Source organism: Triplophysa dalaica, chromosome 9, assembly GCF_015846415.1.
Source record: "Triplophysa dalaica isolate WHDGS20190420 chromosome 9, ASM1584641v1, whole genome shotgun sequence".
NCBI classification, from domain to species: domain Eukaryota; kingdom Metazoa; phylum Chordata; class Actinopteri; order Cypriniformes; family Nemacheilidae; genus Triplophysa; species Triplophysa dalaica.
The window spans coordinates 21,913,286-21,931,443 of NC_079550.1; the positions used below are offsets into that span (position 1 = coordinate 21,913,286).

At 61.2% G+C, this 18,158-nt stretch overlaps 2 protein-coding genes across 2 annotated transcripts; both read left to right on the forward strand.

The window, feature by feature from the left end:
* Nucleotides 1-2,316: 2,316 nt before the first annotated feature.
* LOC130428220 (collagen alpha-2(IV) chain-like) lies at nucleotides 2,317-9,006 on the forward strand (the record flags this gene model as incomplete). The annotated part of the gene is made up of 3 exons (XM_056756072.1): nucleotides 2,317-4,167; nucleotides 7,954-8,938; nucleotides 8,990-9,006. Coding segments are annotated over 3 exons (2,853 nt in total), but the record flags the coding sequence as incomplete, so codon positions are not given.
* A 6,370-nt stretch (nucleotides 9,007-15,376) lies between these two features.
* LOC130428660 (collagen alpha-5(IV) chain-like) lies at nucleotides 15,377-17,236 on the forward strand (the record flags this gene model as incomplete). The annotated part of the gene is made up of 1 exon (XM_056756842.1): nucleotides 15,377-17,236. A coding segment is annotated over one exon (1,860 nt), but the record flags the coding sequence as incomplete, so codon positions are not given.
* Nucleotides 17,237-18,158: the final 922 nt, after the last annotated feature.

Genomic DNA, 18,158 nt, shown 5'->3' on the forward strand with positions numbered 1-18,158 from the left:
TGGCCTTCCATATCAGGGCCTTCCGGGTCTTCCATGTCAGGGCCTTCCGGGTCCGGGCCGCCCTGGCCTTCAAAGTCAGGGCCTTCCATGTCAGGGCCTTCCGGATCCGGGCCGCCTTGGCCTTACATGTCAGGGCCTTCCGGGTCAGGGCCGACATGGCCTTCCATGTCAGGGCCTTCCGGGTCCGGGCAGCCCTGACCTTCCAAGTCAGGGCCTTCCGGGTCCATGCTGACCTGGCCTTCCATAGCAGCGTCATCCATGTCCGGGATGTCCATGTCCAGGTCGCCCGGGACTTCCATGTCCGGGCCGTCCAGGTCTACCAGTCCAGGCCACCCAGGCCTTCCATGTCTGGGCCATCCAGGTCCAGGCCACCTGGGCCTTCCATGTCCGGTGTCTCATTACGTTGTGCAAGGTATGAAAATAACGTGAAGCGTTTATTGATAGATATTATATTTTATTCTTGTTTTAATGATTTACAATGCGGTTTTATTGCATTTTTTTGCATTATTTCCAGTTTGTCAAAACAAAGTTGCTTTTCAATACGTACATTAAATAGATTTAATCACATGTCATGTCTTTTTCTATTCTAACAGTCCAGAATAGGAATCTTAGTTTTCAAAAAAATATTAATGTGAACTTCACATATACAGTTAAAGTCATCTAATCTTCTATTAAACACATGAAACTGTTAAAGGGATGGGTCACCCTAGATTGTTGTGGCTGATATGATGCTCTTTGAATTCTTTTTTTGCCATTTTGTTTGGTATGAGGTTGTTTCATGTTCTTGTCCGCCCGGTGAGCCAGTAATTTGGCCCAATGGTACGGCCTTGAGGGCTGACTAGTTTATGGTTTGCAACTTATACTGAGGGCGTCCAATAAATCTGGATTTTTTTTTAACCTTGAATCTAAGTGTTTTTGTGTTGTCACTAGTCAAACATTCAAAGAAACAAAATGAGTCATTCAAGCTTTATTAGGTTTGTTCAAGAACCTGAAAGACTAAACATGACATTCCAGCATAAATAGAAAAATTTAAGAAGTTAACCAGATTTCGTTCTATGAGGCCTTCCAGGTCCGGGCCGCCCGGGCTTGCCGTGTCTTCCTGGTCTTCCAGGTCCGGGCCGCCCGGGCTTGCCGTGTCTTCCTGGTCTTCCAGGTCCGGGCCGCCCGGGCTTGCCGTGTCTTCCTGGTCTTCCAGGTCCGGGCCGCCCGGGCTTGCCGTGTCTTCCTGGTCTTCCAGGTCCGGGCCGCCCGGGCTTGCCGTGTCTTCCCGGTCTTCCAGGTCCGGGCCGCCCGGGCTTGCCGTGTCTTCCCGGTCTTCCAGGTCCGGGCCGCCCGGGCTTGCCGTGTCTTCCCGGTCTTCCAGGTCCGGGCCGCCCGGGCTTGCCGTGTCTTCCCGGTCTTCCAGGTCCGGGCCGCCCGGGCTTGCCGTGTCTTCCCGGTCTTCCAGGTCCGGGCCGCCCGGGCTTGCCGTGTCTTCCCGGTCTTCCAGGTCCGGGCCGCCCGGGCTTGCCGTGTCTTCCCGGTCTTCCAGGTCCGGGCCGCCCGGGCTTGCCGTGTCTTCCCGGTCTTCCAGGTCCGGGCCGCCCGGGCTTGCCGTGTCTTCCCGGTCTTCCAGGTCCGGGCCGCCCGGGCTTGCCGTGTCTTCCCGGTCTTCCAGGTCCGGGCCGCCCGGGCTTGCCGTGTCTTCCCGGTCTTCCAGGTCCGGGCCGCCCGGGCTTGCCGTGTCTTCCCGGTCTTCCAGGTCCGGGCCGCCCGGGCTTGCCGTGTCTTCCCGGTCTTCCAGGTCCGGGCCGCCCGGGCTTGCCGTGTCTTCCCGGTCTTCCAGGTCCGGGCCGCCCGGGCTTGCCGTGTCTTCCCGGTCTTCCAGGTCCGGGCCGCCCGGGCTTGCCGTGTCTTCCCGGTCTTCCAGGTCCGGGCCGCCCGGGCTTGCCGTGTCTTCCCGGTCTTCCAGGTCCGGGCCGCCCGGGCTTGCCGTGTCTTCCCGGTCTTCCAGGTCCGGGCCGCCCGGGCTTGCCGTGTCTTCCCGGTCTTCCAGGTCCGGGCCGCCCGGGCTTGCCGTGTCCCGGTCTTCCAGGTCCGGGCCGCCCGGGCTTGCCGTGTCCCGGTCTTCCAGGTCCGGGCCGCCCGGGCTTGCCGTGTCCCGGTCTTCCAGGTCCGGGCCGCCCGGGCTTGCCGTGTCCCGGTCTTCCAGGTCCGGGCCGCCCGGGCTTGCCGTGTCCCGGTCTTCCAGGTCCGGGCCGCCCGGGCTTGCCGTGTCCCGGTCTTCCAGGGCCGGGCCGCCCGGGCTTGCCGTGTCCCGGTCTTCCAGGTCCGGGCCGCCCGGGCTTGCCGTGTCCCGGTCTTCCAGGTCCGGGCCGCCCGGGCTTGCCGTGTCCCGGTCTTCCAGGTCCGGGCCGCCCGGGCTTGCCGTGTCCCGGTCTTCCAGGTCCGGGCCGCCCGGGCTTGCCGTGTCCCGGTCTTCCAGGTCCGGGCCGCCCGGGCTTGCCGTGTCCGGGTCTTCCAGGTCCGGGCCGCCCGGGCTTGCCGTGTCCGGGTCTTCCAGGTCCGGGCCGCCCGGGCTTGCCGTGTCCGGGTCTTCCAGGTCCGGGCCGCCCGGGCTTGCCGTGTCCGGGTCTTCCAGGTCCGGGCCGCCCGGGCTTGCCGTGTCCGGGTCTTCCAGGTCCGGGCCGCCCGGGCTTGCCGTGTCCGGGTCTTCCAGGTCCGGGCCGCCCGGGCTTGCCGTGTCCGGGTCTTCCAGGTCCGGGCCGCCCGGGCTTGCCGTGTCCGGGCCGCCCTGGCTTTCCGGGTCTTTCGGGTCTCCCGGGTCTTCCAGGTCTCCCATGTCCGGGCCGCCCTGGCTTTCCGGGTCTTTCGGGTCTCCCGGGTCTTCCAGGTCTCCCATGTCCGGGCCGCCCTGGCTTTCCGGGTCTTTCGGGTCTTCCAGGTCTCCCATGTCCGGGCCGCCCTGGCTTTCCGGGTCTTTCGGGTCTCCCGGGTCTTCCAGGTCTCCCATGTCCGGGCCGCCCTGGCTTTCCGGGTCTTTCGGGTCTCCCGGGTCTTCCAGGTCTCCCATGTCCGGGCCGCCCTGGCTTTCCGGGTCTTTCGGGTCTCCCGGGTCTTCCTGGTCTCCCAGGTCCGGGCCGCCCTGGCTTTCCGGGTCTTTCGGGTCTCCCGGGTCTTCCTGGTCTCCCAGGTCCGGGCCGCCCTGGCTTTCCGGGTCTTTCGGGTCTCCCGGGTCTTCCTGGTCTTCCAGGTCCGGGCCGCCCGGGCTTGCCGTGTCCCGGTCTTCCAGGTCCGGGCCGCCCGGGCTTGCCGTGTCCGGGTCTTCCAGGTCCGGGCCGCCCGGGCTTGCCGTGTCCGGGTCTTCCAGGTCCGGGCCGCCCGGGCTTGCCGTGTCCGGGTCTTCCAGGTCCGGGCCGCCCGGGCTTGCCGTGTCCGGGTCTTCCAGGTCCGGGCCGCCCGGGCTTGCCGTGTCCCGGTCTTCCAGGTCCGGGTCTTCCGGGTCTCCCATGTCCGGGCCGCCCTGGCTTTCCGGGTCTCCCGGGTCTCCCATGTCCGGGCCGCCCTGGCTTTCCGGGTCTCCCGGGTCTCCCATGTCCGGGCCGCCCTGGCTTTCCGGGTCTTTCGGGTCTCCCGGGTCTCCCATGTCCGGGCCGCCCTGGCTTTCCGGGTCTTTCGGGTCTCCCGGGTCTTCCTGGTCTCCCAGGTCCGGGCCGCCCTGGCTTTCCGGGTCTTTCGGGTCTCCCGGGTCTTCCTGGTCTCCCAGGTCCGGGCCGCCCTGGCTTTCCGGGTCTTTCGGGTCTCCCGGGTCTTCCTGGTCTCCCAGGTCCGGGCCGCCCTGGCTTTCCGGGTCTTTCGGGTCTTCCTGGTCTCCCAGGTCCGGGCCGCCCTGGCTTTCCGGGTCTTTCGGGTCTTCCTGGTCTCCCAGGTCCGGGCCGCCCTGGCTTTCCGGGTCTCTCGGGTCTTCCTGGTCTCCCAGGTCCGGGCCGCCCTGGCTTTCCGGGTCTCTCGGGTCTTCCTGGTCTCCCAGGTCCGGGCCGCCCTGGCTTTCCGGGTCTCCCGGGTCTCCCGGGTCTCCCGGGTCTCCCAGGTCCGGGCCGCCCTGGCTTTCCGGGTCTTTCGGGTCTCCCGGGTCTCCCTGGTCTCCCAGGTCCGGGCCGCCCTGGCTTTCCGGGTCAAACGGGCCTTGCACGTCCGGGTCAAACGGGCCTTGCACGTCCGGGTCAAACGGGCCTTGCACGTCCGGGTCAAACGGGCCTTGCACGTCCGGGTCAAACGGGCCTTGCACGTCCGGGTCAAACGGGCCTTGCACGTCCGGGTCAAACGGGCCTTGCACGTCCGGGTCAAACGGGCCTTGCACGTCCGGGTCAAACGGGCCTTGCACGTCCGGGTCAAACGGGCCTTGCACGTCCGGGTCAAACGGGCCTTGCACGTCCGGGTCAAACGGGCCTTGCACGTCCGGGTCAAACGGGCCTTGCACGTCCGGGTCAAACGGGCCTTGCACGTCCGGGTCAAACGGGCCTTGCACGTCCGGGTCAAACGGGCCTTGCACGTCCGGGTCAACCGGGCCTTCCACGTCCGGGTCAACCGGGCCTTCCACGTCCGGGTCAACCGGGCCTTCCACGTCCAGGCCTTCCATGTCCGGGCCGTTCAGGTCCACCTGTCCAGGCCACCCAGGCCTTCCTTGTCCGGGCAATCCAGGTACAGGCCGCCTGGGTCTTCCATGTCCGGGAGAAGAAACCATAGGAACAGGGGAACTTGCTGGGCATGACGCCTGCACTGATGCCCCCATTATAATCAGAGATAGAATATAACTTCCACTCTGTCAGAAGAGTGAAACGATTAAGACCCATTTGCACAAAACAACTGCAGCAAAGTATTTTTTTTCACAGCAGATTCATGCACTGACCTGTTGTCGGACAGGACAGCCACGGAAAGGCACAGAAAAAGAAACATCCCGACGAACCCTCTTCACAGAGATACCACAGCTGGCTGGGATTTCAGACACAGGCACTGGAGACCCCAGTCCTATTTAAAAGAAACCATACCATAAAAGACCTTATAAAATGTGAAAAGGAAACCAAAAGCTTGTATAGGCTTACCTCCATCAACCAGGAAGTGGGGCATTCTTGGGCCAGGAACACGCAGGGTCATTGTATCATTTCCACAGTGCACAGAAGGACCCAGGCGTTTCAGTTTAGCCTCAGCAAATTGGAATTGGGCTTAATTTAGTTAAATAAGACAAGTCAACCAATTGGCCATTTGAATAAAGCTGCAATTTAACCATTTACAATTAACATACCTTGTTCAGCAGACAAGTAACCATTAGGCTGTTCTCCTGGTCTTTCAGCAGAATCATTGGATACACCACTGCCAATAATAACCTTGCCAAAATTGGGTGTTCTGTTGGCAATGGTGCCATGTGAAAAACCCATTCCTGAAAAAGCAGCATGACCAATCCTTAAACAGCTTGCGGTCAACGCGGTCAACACAGTCAAGCAGAGAAGTAAAAGATCCCTTAGCCCCAGCATTGCACGGGGAATACACTATTCTACTCTACTTGTTAGTGCCGCTATAACACCTCAATTCAGTTGAAAAAAACTTTAACTGCAAAAGTTGACAATCTCATCGAGACTATTTGCTATTTGTACTCACCTTTTGGAAATAATCACTTGGTAATTTACATGGCTGACCAATCAATTCTGTCATCTGTGTAATCCATCATCACTTAGCTTATGGCTTTCACCTGTGTCTCATTACGTTTTGAGTTAACACAAGGTATGAAAATATCTAGGAAACGTGAAGCGTTTATTGATAGATATTATATTTTATTCTCGTTTTAATGATTTACAATGCGGTTTTAATGCATTTTTTGGCATTATTTCCAGTTTGTCAAAACAAAGTTGCTTTGCAATACGTACATTAAATAGATTTAATCACATGTCATGTCTTTTTCTATTCTAACAGTCCAGAATAGGAATCTTAGTTTTCAAAAAAATATTAATGTGGACTTCACATATACAGTTAAAGTCATCTAATCTTCTATTTTTCAGATGAAAACTGCTAAACATTACAATTGAGTAGTAATATCATCCCCACTAGCTTTGGGGGATTTAGTCGAACCAGTCTTATCACCAGATTTGGAATATCTATCCCTCTGACACACTTTCTAATGGTCTCTGGAGTCAGTGATGCCAGGGGCTCAACCTTAGACATGGCAGTCCCAAATTGATGTGTGGGGCTGTTGCTTGAGCAAAGATCTAAAGTCCACCTGCAGACTCTGTTAGTTGGGCAGGGTTATGTGATGTTACTCTCAAATTCTCTCATTTTTGTCCATAAAGGGTGGTGATGGGCCAAGAATGGTACCCAGATTTGGAACAACTCGAAGTAAATGAGAGAATTCGAATTTTTGTGTGAAGTACCAATTTAATGAATGAAAGCACTCATGTTCTTGCCCTTCTACACCACTAGTCCAGATACGAGTGGCGTGACAGTCATTGCTGCTGCTATATTGGACCCCGTATAATTCTATTATTCAATCATTCAAACGCTGCTGAGGAGAGTAGTTACAGAGGTTGCTGCCAACCCAGGCATTTTGAATAATTTCAGTTTTGAGTCTCTGAATATAGGTTGTCAAAAGTCGTTTGCATTTTCAGCAAACAAACTAATGTTACACATGAAACTGTTAAAGGGATGGGTCACCCTAGATTGTTGTGGCTGATATGATGCTCTTTGAATTCTTTTTTTGCCATTTTGTTTGGTATGAGGTTGTTTCATGTTCTTGTCCGCCCGGTGAGCCAGTAATTTGGCCCAATGGTACGGCCTTGAGGGCTGACTAGTTTATGGTTTGCAACTTATACTGAGGGCGTCCAATAAATCTGGATTTTTTTTTTACCTTGAATCTATGTTTTTTTGTGTTGTCACTAGTCAAACATTCAAAGAAACAAAATGAGTCATTCAAGCTTTATTAGGTTTGTTCAAGAACCTGAAAGACAAAACATGACATTCCAGCATAAATAGAACGAAATCTGGTTAACTTCTTAAATTTTTCTATGAGGTCTTCCAGGTCCGGGCCGCCCGGGCTTGCCGTGTGCGGGTCTTCCAGGTCCGGGCCGCCCGGGCTTGCCGTGTGCGGGTCTTCCAGGTCCGGGCCGCCCGGGCTTGCCGTGTGCGGGTCTTCCAGGTCCGGGCCGCCCGGGCTTGCCGTGTGCGGGTCTTCCAGGTCCGGGCCGCCCGGGCTTGCCGTGTGCGGGTCTTCCAGGTCCGGGCCGCCCGGGCTTGCCGTGTCCGGGTCTTCCAGGTCCGGGCCGCCCGGGCTTGCCGTGTCCGGGTCTTCCAGGTCCGGGCCGCCCGGGCTTGCCGTGTCCGGGTCTTCCAGGTCGGGGTCTTCCAGGTCCGGGTCTTCCAGGTCTTCCAGGTCCGGGCCGCCCGGGCTTGCCGTGTCCGGGTCTTCCAGGTCCGGGCCGCCCGGGCTTGCCGTGTCCGGGTCTTCCAGGTCGGGGTCTTCCAGGTCCGGGTCTTCCAGGTCTCCCATGTCCGGGCCGCCCTGGCTTTCCAGGTCTTTCGGGTCTCCCGGGTCTTTCTGGTCTCCCAGGTCCGGGCCGCCCTGGCTTTCCAGGTCTTTCGGGTCTCCCGGGTCTTCCAGGTCTCCCAGGTCCGGGCCGCCCTGGCTTTCCAGGTCTTTCGGGTCTCCCGGGTCTTCCAGGTCTCCCAGGTCCGGGCCGCCCTGGCTTTCCAGGTCTTTCGGGTCTCCCGGGTCTTCCAGGTCTCCCAGGTCCGGGCCGCCCTGGCTTTCCAGGTCTTTCGGGTCTCCCGGGTCTTCCAGGTCTCCCAGGTCCGGGCCGCCCTGGCTTTCCAGGTCTTTCGGGTCTCCCGGGTCTTCCAGGTCTCCCAGGTCCGGGCCGCCCTGGCTTTCCAGGTCTTTCGGGTCTCCCGGGTCTTCCAGGTCTCCCGGGTCTTCCTGGTCTCCCAGGTCCGGGCCGCCCTGGCTTTCCAGGTCTTTCGGGTCTCCCGGGTCTTCCTGGTCTCCCAGGTCCGGGCCGCCCTGGCTTTCCAGGTCTTTCGGGTCTCCCGGGTCTTCCTGGTCTCCCAGGTCCGGGCCGCCCTGGCTTTCCAGGTCTTTCGGGTCTCCCGGGTCTTCCTGGTCTCCCAGGTCCGGGCCGCCCTGGCTTTCCAGGTCTTTCGGGTCTCCCGGGTCTTCCTGGTCTCCCAGGTCCGGGCCGCCCTGGCTTTCCAGGTCTTTCGGGTCTCCCGGGTCTTCCTGGTCTCCCAGGTCCGGGCCGCCCTGGCTTTCCAGGTCTTTCGGGTCTCCCGGGTCTTCCTGGTCTCCCAGGTCCGGGCCGCCCTGGCTTTCCAGGTCTTTCGGGTCTCCCGGGTCTTCCTGGTCTCCCAGGTCCGGGCCGCCCTGGCTTTCCAGGTCTTTCGGGTCTCCCGGGTCTTCCTGGTCTCCCAGGGCCGGGCCGCCCTGGCTTTCCAGGTCTTTCGGGTCTCCCGGGTCTTCCTGGTCTCCCAGGGCCGGGCCGCCCTGGCTTTCCAGGTCTTTCGGGTCTCCCGGGTCTTCCTGGTCTCCCAGGTCCGGGCCGCCCTGGCTTTCCAGGTCTTTCGGGTCTCCCGGGTCTTCCTGGTCTCCCAGGTCCGGGCCGCCCTGGCTTTCCAGGTCTTTCGGGTCTCCCGGGTCTTCCTGGTCTCCCAGGTCCGGGCCGCCCTGGCTTTCCAGGTCTTTCGGGTCTCCCGGGTCTTCCTGGTCTCCCAGGTCCGGGCCGCCCTGGCTTTGCAGGTCTTTCGGGTCTCCCGGGTCTTCCTGGTCTCCCAGGTCCGGGCCGCCCTGGCTTTCCAGGTCTTTCGGGTCTCCCGGGTCTTCCTGGTCTCCCAGGTCCGGGCCGCCCTGGCTTTCCAGGTCTTTCGGGTCTCCCGGGTCTCCCAGGTCTTTCGGGTCTCCCGGGTCTTCCGGGTCTCCCAGGTCCGGGCCGCCCTGGCTTTCCAGGTCTTTCGGGTCTCCCGGGTCTCCCAGGTCTTTCGGGTCTCCCGGGTCTTCCGGGTCTCCCAGGTCCGGGCCGCCCTGGCTTTCCAGGTCTTTCGGGTCTCCCGGGTCTCCCAGGTCTTTCGGGTCTCCCGGGTCTTCCGGGTCTCCCAGGTCCGGGCCGCCCTGGCTTTCCAGGTCTTTCGGGTCTCCCGGGTCTCCCAGGTCTTTCGGGTCTCCCGGGTCTTCCGGGTCTCCCAGGTCCGGGCCGCCCTGGCTTTCCAGGTCTTTCGGGTCTCCCGGGTCTCCCAGGTCTTTCGGGTCTCCCAGGTCCGGGCCGCCCTGGCTTTCCAGGTCTTTCGGGTCTCCCGGGTCTCCCAGGTCTTTCGGGTCTCCCAGGTCCGGGCCGCCCTGGCTTTCCAGGTCTTTCGGGTCTCCCGGGTCTCCCAGGTCCGGGCCGCCCTGGCTTTCCAGGTCTTTCGGGTCTCCCGGGTCTCCCAGGTCTTTCGGGTCTCCCAGGTCCGGGCCGCCCTGGCTTTCCAGGTCTTTCGGGTCTCCCGGGTCTCCCAGGTCTTTCGGGTCTCCCAGGTCCGGGCCGCCCTGGCTTTCCAGGTCTTTCGGGTCTCCCGGGTCTCCCGGGTCTTTCGGGTCTCCCAGGTCCGGGCCGCCCTGGCTTTCCAGGTCTTTCGGGTCTCCCGGGTCTCCCGGGTCTTTCGGGTCTCCCAGGTCTTTCGGGTCTCCCAGGTCCGGGCCGCCCTGGCTTTCCAGGTCTTTCGGGTCTCCCGGGTCTCCCAGGTCTTTCGGGTCTCCCAGGTCCGGGCCGCCCTGGCTTTCCAGGTCTTTCGGGTCTCCCGGGTCTCCCAGGTCCGGGCCGCCCTGGCTTTCCAGGTCTTTCGGGTCTCCCGGGTCTCCCGGGTCTTTCGGGTCTCCCAGGTCCGGGCCGCCCTGGCTTTCCAGGTCTTTCGGGTCTCCCGGGTCTCCCGGGTCTTTCGGGTCTCCCAGGTCCGGGCCGCCCTGGCTTTCCAGGTCTTTCGGGTCTCCCGGGTCTCCCGGGTCTTTCGGGTCTCCCAGGTCCGGGCCGCCCTGGCTTTCCAGGTCTTTCGGGTCTCCCGGGTCTCCCGGGTCTTTCGGGTCTCCCAGGTCCGGGCCGCCCTGGCTTTCCAGGTCTTTCGGGTCTCCCGGGTCTCCCGGGTCTTTCGGGTCTCCCAGGTCCGGGCCGCCCTGGCTTTCCAGGTCTTTCGGGTCTCCCGGGTCTCCCGGGTCTTTCGGGTCTCCCAGGTCCGGGCCGCCCTGGCTTTCCAGGTCTTTCGGGTCTCCCGGGTCTTCCTGGTCTCCCACGTCCGGGCCGCCCTGGCTTTCCAGGTCTTTCGGGTCTCCCGGGTCTTCCTGGTCTCCCACGTCCGGGCCGCCCTGGCTTTCCTTGCACGTCCGGGTCAAACGGGCCTTGCACGTCCGGGTCAAACGGGCCTTGCACGTCCGGGTCAAACGGGCCTTGCACGTCCGGGTCAAACGGGCCTTGCACGTCCGGGTCAAACGGGCCTTGCACGTCCGGGTCAAACGGGCCTTGCACGTCCGGGTCAAACGGGCCTTGCACGTCCGGGTCAAACGGGCCTTGCACGTCCGGGTCAACCGGGCCTTGCACGTCCGGGTCAACCGGGCCTTGCACGTCCGGGTCAACCGGGCCTTGCACGTCCGGGTCAACCGGGCCTTGCACGTCCGGGTCAACCGGGCCTTGCACGTCCGGGTCAACCGGGCCTTGCACGTCCGGGTCAACCGGGCCTTGCACGTCCGGGTCAACCGGGCCTTGCACGTCCGGGTCAACCGGGCCTTGCACGTCCGGGTCAACCGGGCCTTGCACGTCCGGGTCAACCGGGCCTTGCACGTCCGGGTCAACCGGGCCTTGCACGTCCGGGTCAACCGGGCCTTGCACGTCCGGGTCAACCGGGCCTTGCACGTCCGGGTCAACCGGGCCTTCCACGTCCGGGTCAACCGGGCCTTCCACGTCCGGGTCAACCGGGCCTTCCACGTCCGGGTCAACCGGGCCTTCCACGTCCGGGTCAACCGGGCCTTCCACGTCCGGGTCAACCGGGCCTTCCACGTCCGGGTCAACCGGGCCTTGCACGTCCGGGTCAACCGGGCCTTCCACGTCCGGGTCAACCGGGCCTTCCACGTCCGGGTCAACCGGGCCTTCCACGTCCGGGTCAACCGGGCCTTCAACGTCCGGGTCAACCGGGCCTTCCACGTCCGGGTCAACCGGGCCTTCCACGTCCGGGTCAACCGGGCCTTCCACGTCCGGGTCAACCGGGCCTTCCACGTCCGGGTCAACCGGGCCTTCCACGTCCGGGTCAACCGGGCCTTCCACGTCCGGGTCAACCGGGCCTTCCACGTCCGGGTCAACCGGGCCTTCCACGTCCGGGTCAACCGGGCCTTCCACGTCCGGGTCAACCGGGCCTTCCACGTCCGGGTCAACCGGGCCTTCCACGTCCGGGTCAACCGGGCCTTCCACGTCCGGGTCAACCGGGCCTTCCACGTCCGGGTCAACCGGGCCTTCCACGTCCGGGTCAACCGGGCCTTCCACGTCCGGGTGTTCCAGGTCCGGGCCCTCCAGGTCCAGTTCACCCTGGCCTTTAATTTCCGGGCCCTCCATGTGCAGGCTGCCCTGGCCTTCTATATCCGGGTCATCCATGTCTGGGTCGTCCATGTCCAGGTCGCCCAGGCCTTCCATGTCCGGGCCGTTCAGGTCCACCTGTCCAGGCCACCCAGGCCTTCCTTGTCCGGGCAATCCAGGTACAGGCCGCCTGGGTCTTCCATGTCCGGGAGAAGAAACCATAGGAACAGGAGAACTTGCTGGGCATGACGCCTGCACTGATGCCCCCATTATAATCAGAGATAGAATATAACTTCCACTCTGTCAGAAGAGTGAAACGATTAAGACCCATTTGCACAAAACAACTGCAGCAAAGTATTTTTTTTCACAGCAGATTCATGCACTGACCTGTTGTCGGACAGGACAGCCACGGAAAGGCACAGAAAAAGAAACATCCCGACGAACCCTCTTCACAGAGATACCACAGCTGGCTGGGATTTCAGACACAGGCACTGGAGACCCCAGTCCTATTTAAAAGAAACCATACCATAAAAGACCTTATAAAATGTGAAAAGGAAACCAAAAGCTTGTATAGGCTTACCTCCATCAACCAGGAAGTGGGGCATTCTTGGGCCAGGAACACGCAGGGTCATTGTATCATTTCCACAGTGCACAGAAGGACCCAGGCGTTTCAGTTTAGCCTCAGCAAATTGGAATTGGGCTTAATTTAGTTAAATAAGACAAGTCAACCAATTGGCCATTTGAATAAAGCTGCAATTTAACCATTTACAATTAACATACCTTGTTCAGCAGACAAGTAACCATTAGGCTGTTCTCCTGGTCTTTCAGCAGAATCATTGGATACACCACTGCCAATAATAACCTTGCCAAAATTGGGTGTTCTGTTGGCAATGGTGCCATGTGAAAAACCCATTCCTGAAAAAGCAGCATGACCAATCCTTAAACAGCTTGCGGTCAACACAGTCAAGCAGAGAAGTAAAAGATCCCTTAGACCCAGCATTGCACGGGGAATACACTATTCTACTCTACTTGTTAGTGCCGCTATAACACCTCAATTCAGTTGAAAAAAACTTTAACTGCAAAAGTTGACAATCTCATCGAGACTATTTGCTATTTGTACTCACCTTTTGGAAATAATCACTTGGTAATTTACATGGCTGACCAATCAATTCTGTCATCTGTGTAATCCATCATCACTTAGCTTATGGCTTTCACCTGTGTCTCATTACGTTTTGAGTTAACACAAGGTATGAAAATATCTAGGAAACGTGAAGCGTTTATTGATAGATATTATATTTTATTCTCGTTTTAATGATTTACAATGCGGTTTTAATGCATTTTTTGGCATTATTTCCAGTTTGTCAAAACAAAGTTGCTTTGCAATACGTACATTAAATAGATTTAATCACATGTCATGTCTTTTTCTATTCTAACAGTCCAGAATAGGAATCTTAGTTTTCAAAAAAATATTAATGTGGACTTCACATATACAGTTAAAGTCATCTAATCTTCTATTTTTCAGATGAAAACTGCTAAACATTACAATTGAGTAGTAATATCATCCCCACTAGCTTTGGGGGATTTAGTCGAACCAGTCTTATCACCAGATTTGGAATATCTATCCCTCTGACACACTTTCTAATGGTCTCTGGAGTCAGTGATGCCAGGGGCTCAACCTTAGACATGGCAGTCCCAAATTGATGTGTGGGGCTGTTGCTTGAGCAAAGATCTAAAGTCCACCTGCAGACTCTGTTAGTTGGGCAGGGTTATGTGATGTTACTCTCAAATTCTCTCATTTTTGTCCACAAAGGGTGGTGATGGGCCAAGAATGGTACCCAGATTTGGAACAACTCGAAGTAAATGAGAGAATTCGATTTTTTGTGTGAAGTACCAATTTAATGAATGAAAGCACTCATGTTCTTGCCCTTCTACACCACTAGTCCAGATACGAGTGGCGTGACAGTCATTGCTGCTGCTATTTTGGACCCCGTATAATTCTATTATTCAATCATTCAAACGCTGCTGAGGAGAGTAGTTACAGAGGTTGCTGCCAACCCTGGCATTTTGAATAATTTCAGTTTTGAGTCTCTGAATATAGGTTGTCAAAAGTCGTTTGCATTTTCAGCAAACAAACTAATGTTACACATGAAACTGTTAAAGGGATGGGTCACCCTAGATTGTTGTGGCTGATATGATGCTCTTTGAATTCTTTTTTTGCCATTTTGTTTGGTATGAGGTTGTTTCATGTTCTTGTCCGCCCGGTGAGCCAGTAATTTGGCCCAATGGTACGGCCTTGAGGGCTGACTAGTTTATGGTTTGCAACTTATACTGAGGGCGTCCAATAAATCTGGATTTTTTTTTTACCTTGAATCTATGTTTTTTTGTGTTGTCACTAGTCAAACATTCAAAGAAACAAAATGAGTCATTCAAGCTTTATTAGGTTTGTTCAAGAACCTGAAAGACAAAACATGACATTCCAGCATAAATAGAAAAATTTAAGAAGTTAACCAGATTTCGTTCTATGAGGTCTTCCAGGTCCGGGCCGCCCGGGCTTGCCGTGTCCGGGTCTTCCAGGTCCGGGCCGCCCGGGCTTGCCGTGTCCGGGTCTTCCAGGTCCGGGCCGCCCGGGCTTGCCGTGTCCGGGTCTTCCAGGTCCGGGCCGCCCGGGCTTGCCGTGTCCGGGTCTTCCATGTCCGGGCCGCCCGGGCTTGCCGTGTCCGGGTCTTCCAGGTCCGGGCCGCCCGGGCTTGCCGTGTCCGGGTCTTCCAGGTCCGGGCCGCCCGGGCTTGCCGTGTCCGGGTCTTCCAGGTCCGGGCCGCCCGGGCTTGCCGTGTCCGGGTCTTCCAGGTCCGGGCCGCCCGGGCTTGCCGTGTCCGGGTCTTCCAGGTCCGGGCCGCCCGGGCTTGCCGTGTCCGGGTCTTCCAGGTCCGGGCCGCCCGGGCTTGCCGTGTCCGGGTCTTCCAGGTCCGGGCCGCCCGGGCTTGCCGTGTCCGGGTCTTCCAGGTCCGGGCCGCCCTGGCTTTCCAGGTCTTTCGGGTCTCCCGGGTCTTCCGGGTCTCCCATGTCCGGGCCGCCCTGGCTTTCCAGGTCTTTCGGGTCTCCCGGGTCTTCCGGGTCTCCCATGTCCGGGCCGCCCTGGCTTTCCAGGTCTTTCGGGTCTCCCGGGTCTTCCGGGTCTCCCATGTCCGGGCCGCCCTGGCTTTCCAGGTCTTTCGGGTCTCCCGGGTCTTCCGGGTCTCCCATGTCCGGGCCGCCCTGGCTTTCCAGGTCTTTCGGGTCTCCCGGGTCTTCCGGGTCTCCCATGTCCGGGCCGCCCTGGCTTTCCAGGTCTTTCGGGTCTCCCGGGTCTTCCGGGTCTCCCATGTCCGGGCCGCCCTGGCTTTCCAGGTCTTTCGGGTCTCCCGGGTCTTCCGGGTCTCCCATGTCCGGGCCGCCCTGGCTTTCCAGGTCTTTCGGGTCTCCCGGGTCTTCCGGGTCTCCCATGTCCGGGCCGCCCTGGCTTTCCAGGTCTTTCGGGTCTCCCGGGTCTTCCATGTCCGGGCCGCCCTGGCTTTCCGGGTCTTTCGGGTCTCCCGGGTCTTCCGGGTCTCCCATGTCCGGGCCGCCCTGGCTTTCCGGGTCTTTCGGGTCTCCCGGGTCTTCCGGGTCTCCCATGTCCGGGCCGCCCTGGCTTTCCGGGTCTTTCGGGTCTCCCGGGTCTTCCGGGTCTCCCATGTCCGGGCCGCCCTGGCTTTCCGGGTCTTTCGGGTCTCCCGGGTCTTCCGGGTCTCCCATGTCCGGGCCGCCCTGGCTTTCCGGGTCTTTCGGGTCTCCCGGGTCTTCCGGGTCTCCCAGGTCCGGGCCGCCCTGGCTTTCCGGGTCTTTCGGGTCTCCCGGGTCTTCCGGGTCTCCCAGGTCCGGGCCGCCCTGGCTTTCCAGGTCTCCCGGGTCTTCCGGGTCTCCCAGGTCCGGGCCGCCCTGGCTTTCCGGGTCTTTCGGGTCTCCCGGGTCTTCCTGGTCTCCCAGGTCCGGGCCGCCCTGGCTTTCCGGGTCTTTCGGGTCTCCCGGGTCTTCCTGGTCTCCCAGGTCCGGGCCGCCCTGGCTTTCCGGGTCTTTCGGGTCTCCCGGGTCTTCCTGGTCTCCCAGGTCCGGGCCGCCCTGGCTTTCCGGGTCTTTCGGGTCTCCCGGGTCTTCCTGGTCTCCCAGGTCCGGGCCGCCCTGGCTTTCCGGGTCTTTCGGGTCTCCCGGGTCTTCCTGGTCTCCCAGGTCCGGGCCGCCCTGGCTTTCCGGGTCTTTCGGGTCTCCCGGGTCTTCCTGGTCTCCCAGGTCCGGGCCGCCCTGGCTTTCCGGGTCTTTCGGGTCTCCCGGGTCTTCCTGGTCTCCCAGGTCCGGGCCGCCCTGGCTTTCCGGGTCTTTCGGGTCTCCCGGGTCTTCCTGGTCTCCCAGGTCCGGGCCGCCCTGGCTTTCCGGGTCTTTCGGGTCTCCCGGGTCTTCCTGGTCTCCCAGGTCCGGGCCGCCCTGGCTTTCCGGGTCTTTCGGGTCTCCCGGGTCTTCCTGGTCTCCCAGGTCCGGGCCGCCCTGGCTTTCCGGGTCTTTCGCGTCTCCCGGGTCTTCCTGGTCTCCCAGGTCCGGGCCGCCCTGGCTTTCCGGGTCTTTCGCGTCTCCCGGGTCTTCCTGGTCTCCCAGGTCCGGGCCGCCCTGGCTTTCCGGGTCTTTCGGGTCTCGCGGGTCTTCCTGGTCTCCCAGGTCCGGGCCGCCCTGGCTTTCCGGGTCTTTCGGGTCTCCCGGGTCTTCCTGGTCTCCCAGGTCCGGGCCGCCCTGGCTTTCCGGGTCTTTCGGGTCTCCCGGGTCTTCCTGGTCTCCCAGGTCCGGGCCGCCCTGGCTTTCCGGGTCTTTCGGGTCTCCCGGGTCTTCCTGGTCTCCCAGGTCCGGGCCGCCCTGGCTTTCCGGGTCTTTCGGGTCTCCCGGGTCTTCCTGGTCTCCCAGGTCCGGGCCGCCCTGGCTTTCCGGGTCTTTCGGGTCTCCCGGGTCTTCCTGGTCTCCCAGGTCCGGGCCGCCCTGGCTTCCCGGGTCTTCCTGGTCTCCCGGGTCAACCGGGCCTTGCACGTCCGGGTCAACCGGGCCTTGCACGTCCGGGTCAACCGGGCCTTGCACGTCCGGGTCAACCGGGCCTTCCACGTCCGGGTCAACCGGGCCTTCCACGTCCGGGTCAACCGGGCCTTCCACGTCCGGGTCAACCGGGCCTTCCACGTCCGGGTCAACCGGGCCTTCCACGTCCGGGTCAACCGGGCCTTCCACGTCCGGGTCAACCGGGCCTTCCACGTCCGGGTCAACCGGGCCTTCCACGTCCGGGTCAACCGGGCCTTCCACGTCCGGGTCAACCGGGCCTTCCACGTCCGGGTCAACCGGGCCTTCCACGTCCGGGTCAACCGGGCCTTCCACGTCCGGGTCAACCGGGCCTTCCACGTCCGGGTCAACCGGGCCTTCCACGTCCGGGTCAACCGGGCCTTCCACGTCCGGGTCAACCGGGCCTTCCACGTCCGGGTCAACCGGGCCTTCCACGTCCGGGTCAACCGGGCCTTCCACGTCCGGGTCAACCGGGCCTTCCACGTCCGGGTCAACCGGGCCTTCCACGTCCGGGTCAACCGGGCCTTCCACGTCCGGGTCAACCGGGCCTTCCACGTCCGGGTCAACCGGGCCTTCCACGTCCGGGTCAACCGGGCCTTCCACGTCCGGGTCAACCGGGCCTTCCACGTCCGGGTCAACCGGGCCTTCCACGTCCGGGTCAACCGGGCCTTCCACGTCCGGGTCAACCGGGCCTTCCACGTCCGGGTCAACCGGGCCTTCCACGTCCGGGTCAACCGGGCCTTCCACGTCCGGGTCAACCGGGCCTTCCACGTCCGGGTCAACCGGGCCTTCCACGTCCGGGTCAACCGGGCCTTCCACGTCCGGGTCAACCGGGCCTTCCACGTCCGGGTCAACCGGGCCTTCCACGTCCGGGTCAACCGGGCCTTCCACGTCCGGGTCAACCGGGCCTTCCACGTCCGGGTCAACCGGGCCTTCCACGTCCGGGTCAACCGGGCCTTCCACGTCCGGGTCAACCGGGCCTTCCACGTCCGGGTCAACCGGGCCTTCCACGTCCGGGTCAACCGGGCCTTCCACGTCCGGGTCAACCGGGCCTTCCACGTCCGGGTCAACCGGGCCTTCCACGTCCGGGTCAACCGGGCCTTCCACGTCCGGGTCAACCGGGCCTTCCACGTCCGGGTCAACCGGGCCTTCCACGTCCGGGTCAACCGGGCCTTCCACGTCCGGGTCAACCGGGCCTTCCACGTCCGGGTCAACCGGGCCTTCCACGTCCGGGTCAACCGGGCCTTCCACGTCCGGGTCAACCGGGCCTTCCACGTCCGGGTCAACCGGGCCTTCCACGTCCGGGTCAACCGGGCCTTCCACGTCCGGGTCAACCGGGCCTTCCACGTCCGGGTCAACCGGGCCTTCCACGTCCGGGTCAACCGGGCCTTCCACGTCCGGGTGTTCCAGGTCCGGGCCCTCCAGGTCCAGTTCACCCTGGCCTTTAATTTCCGGGCCCTCCATGTGCAGGCTGCCCTGGCCTTCCATATCCGGGTCATCCATGTC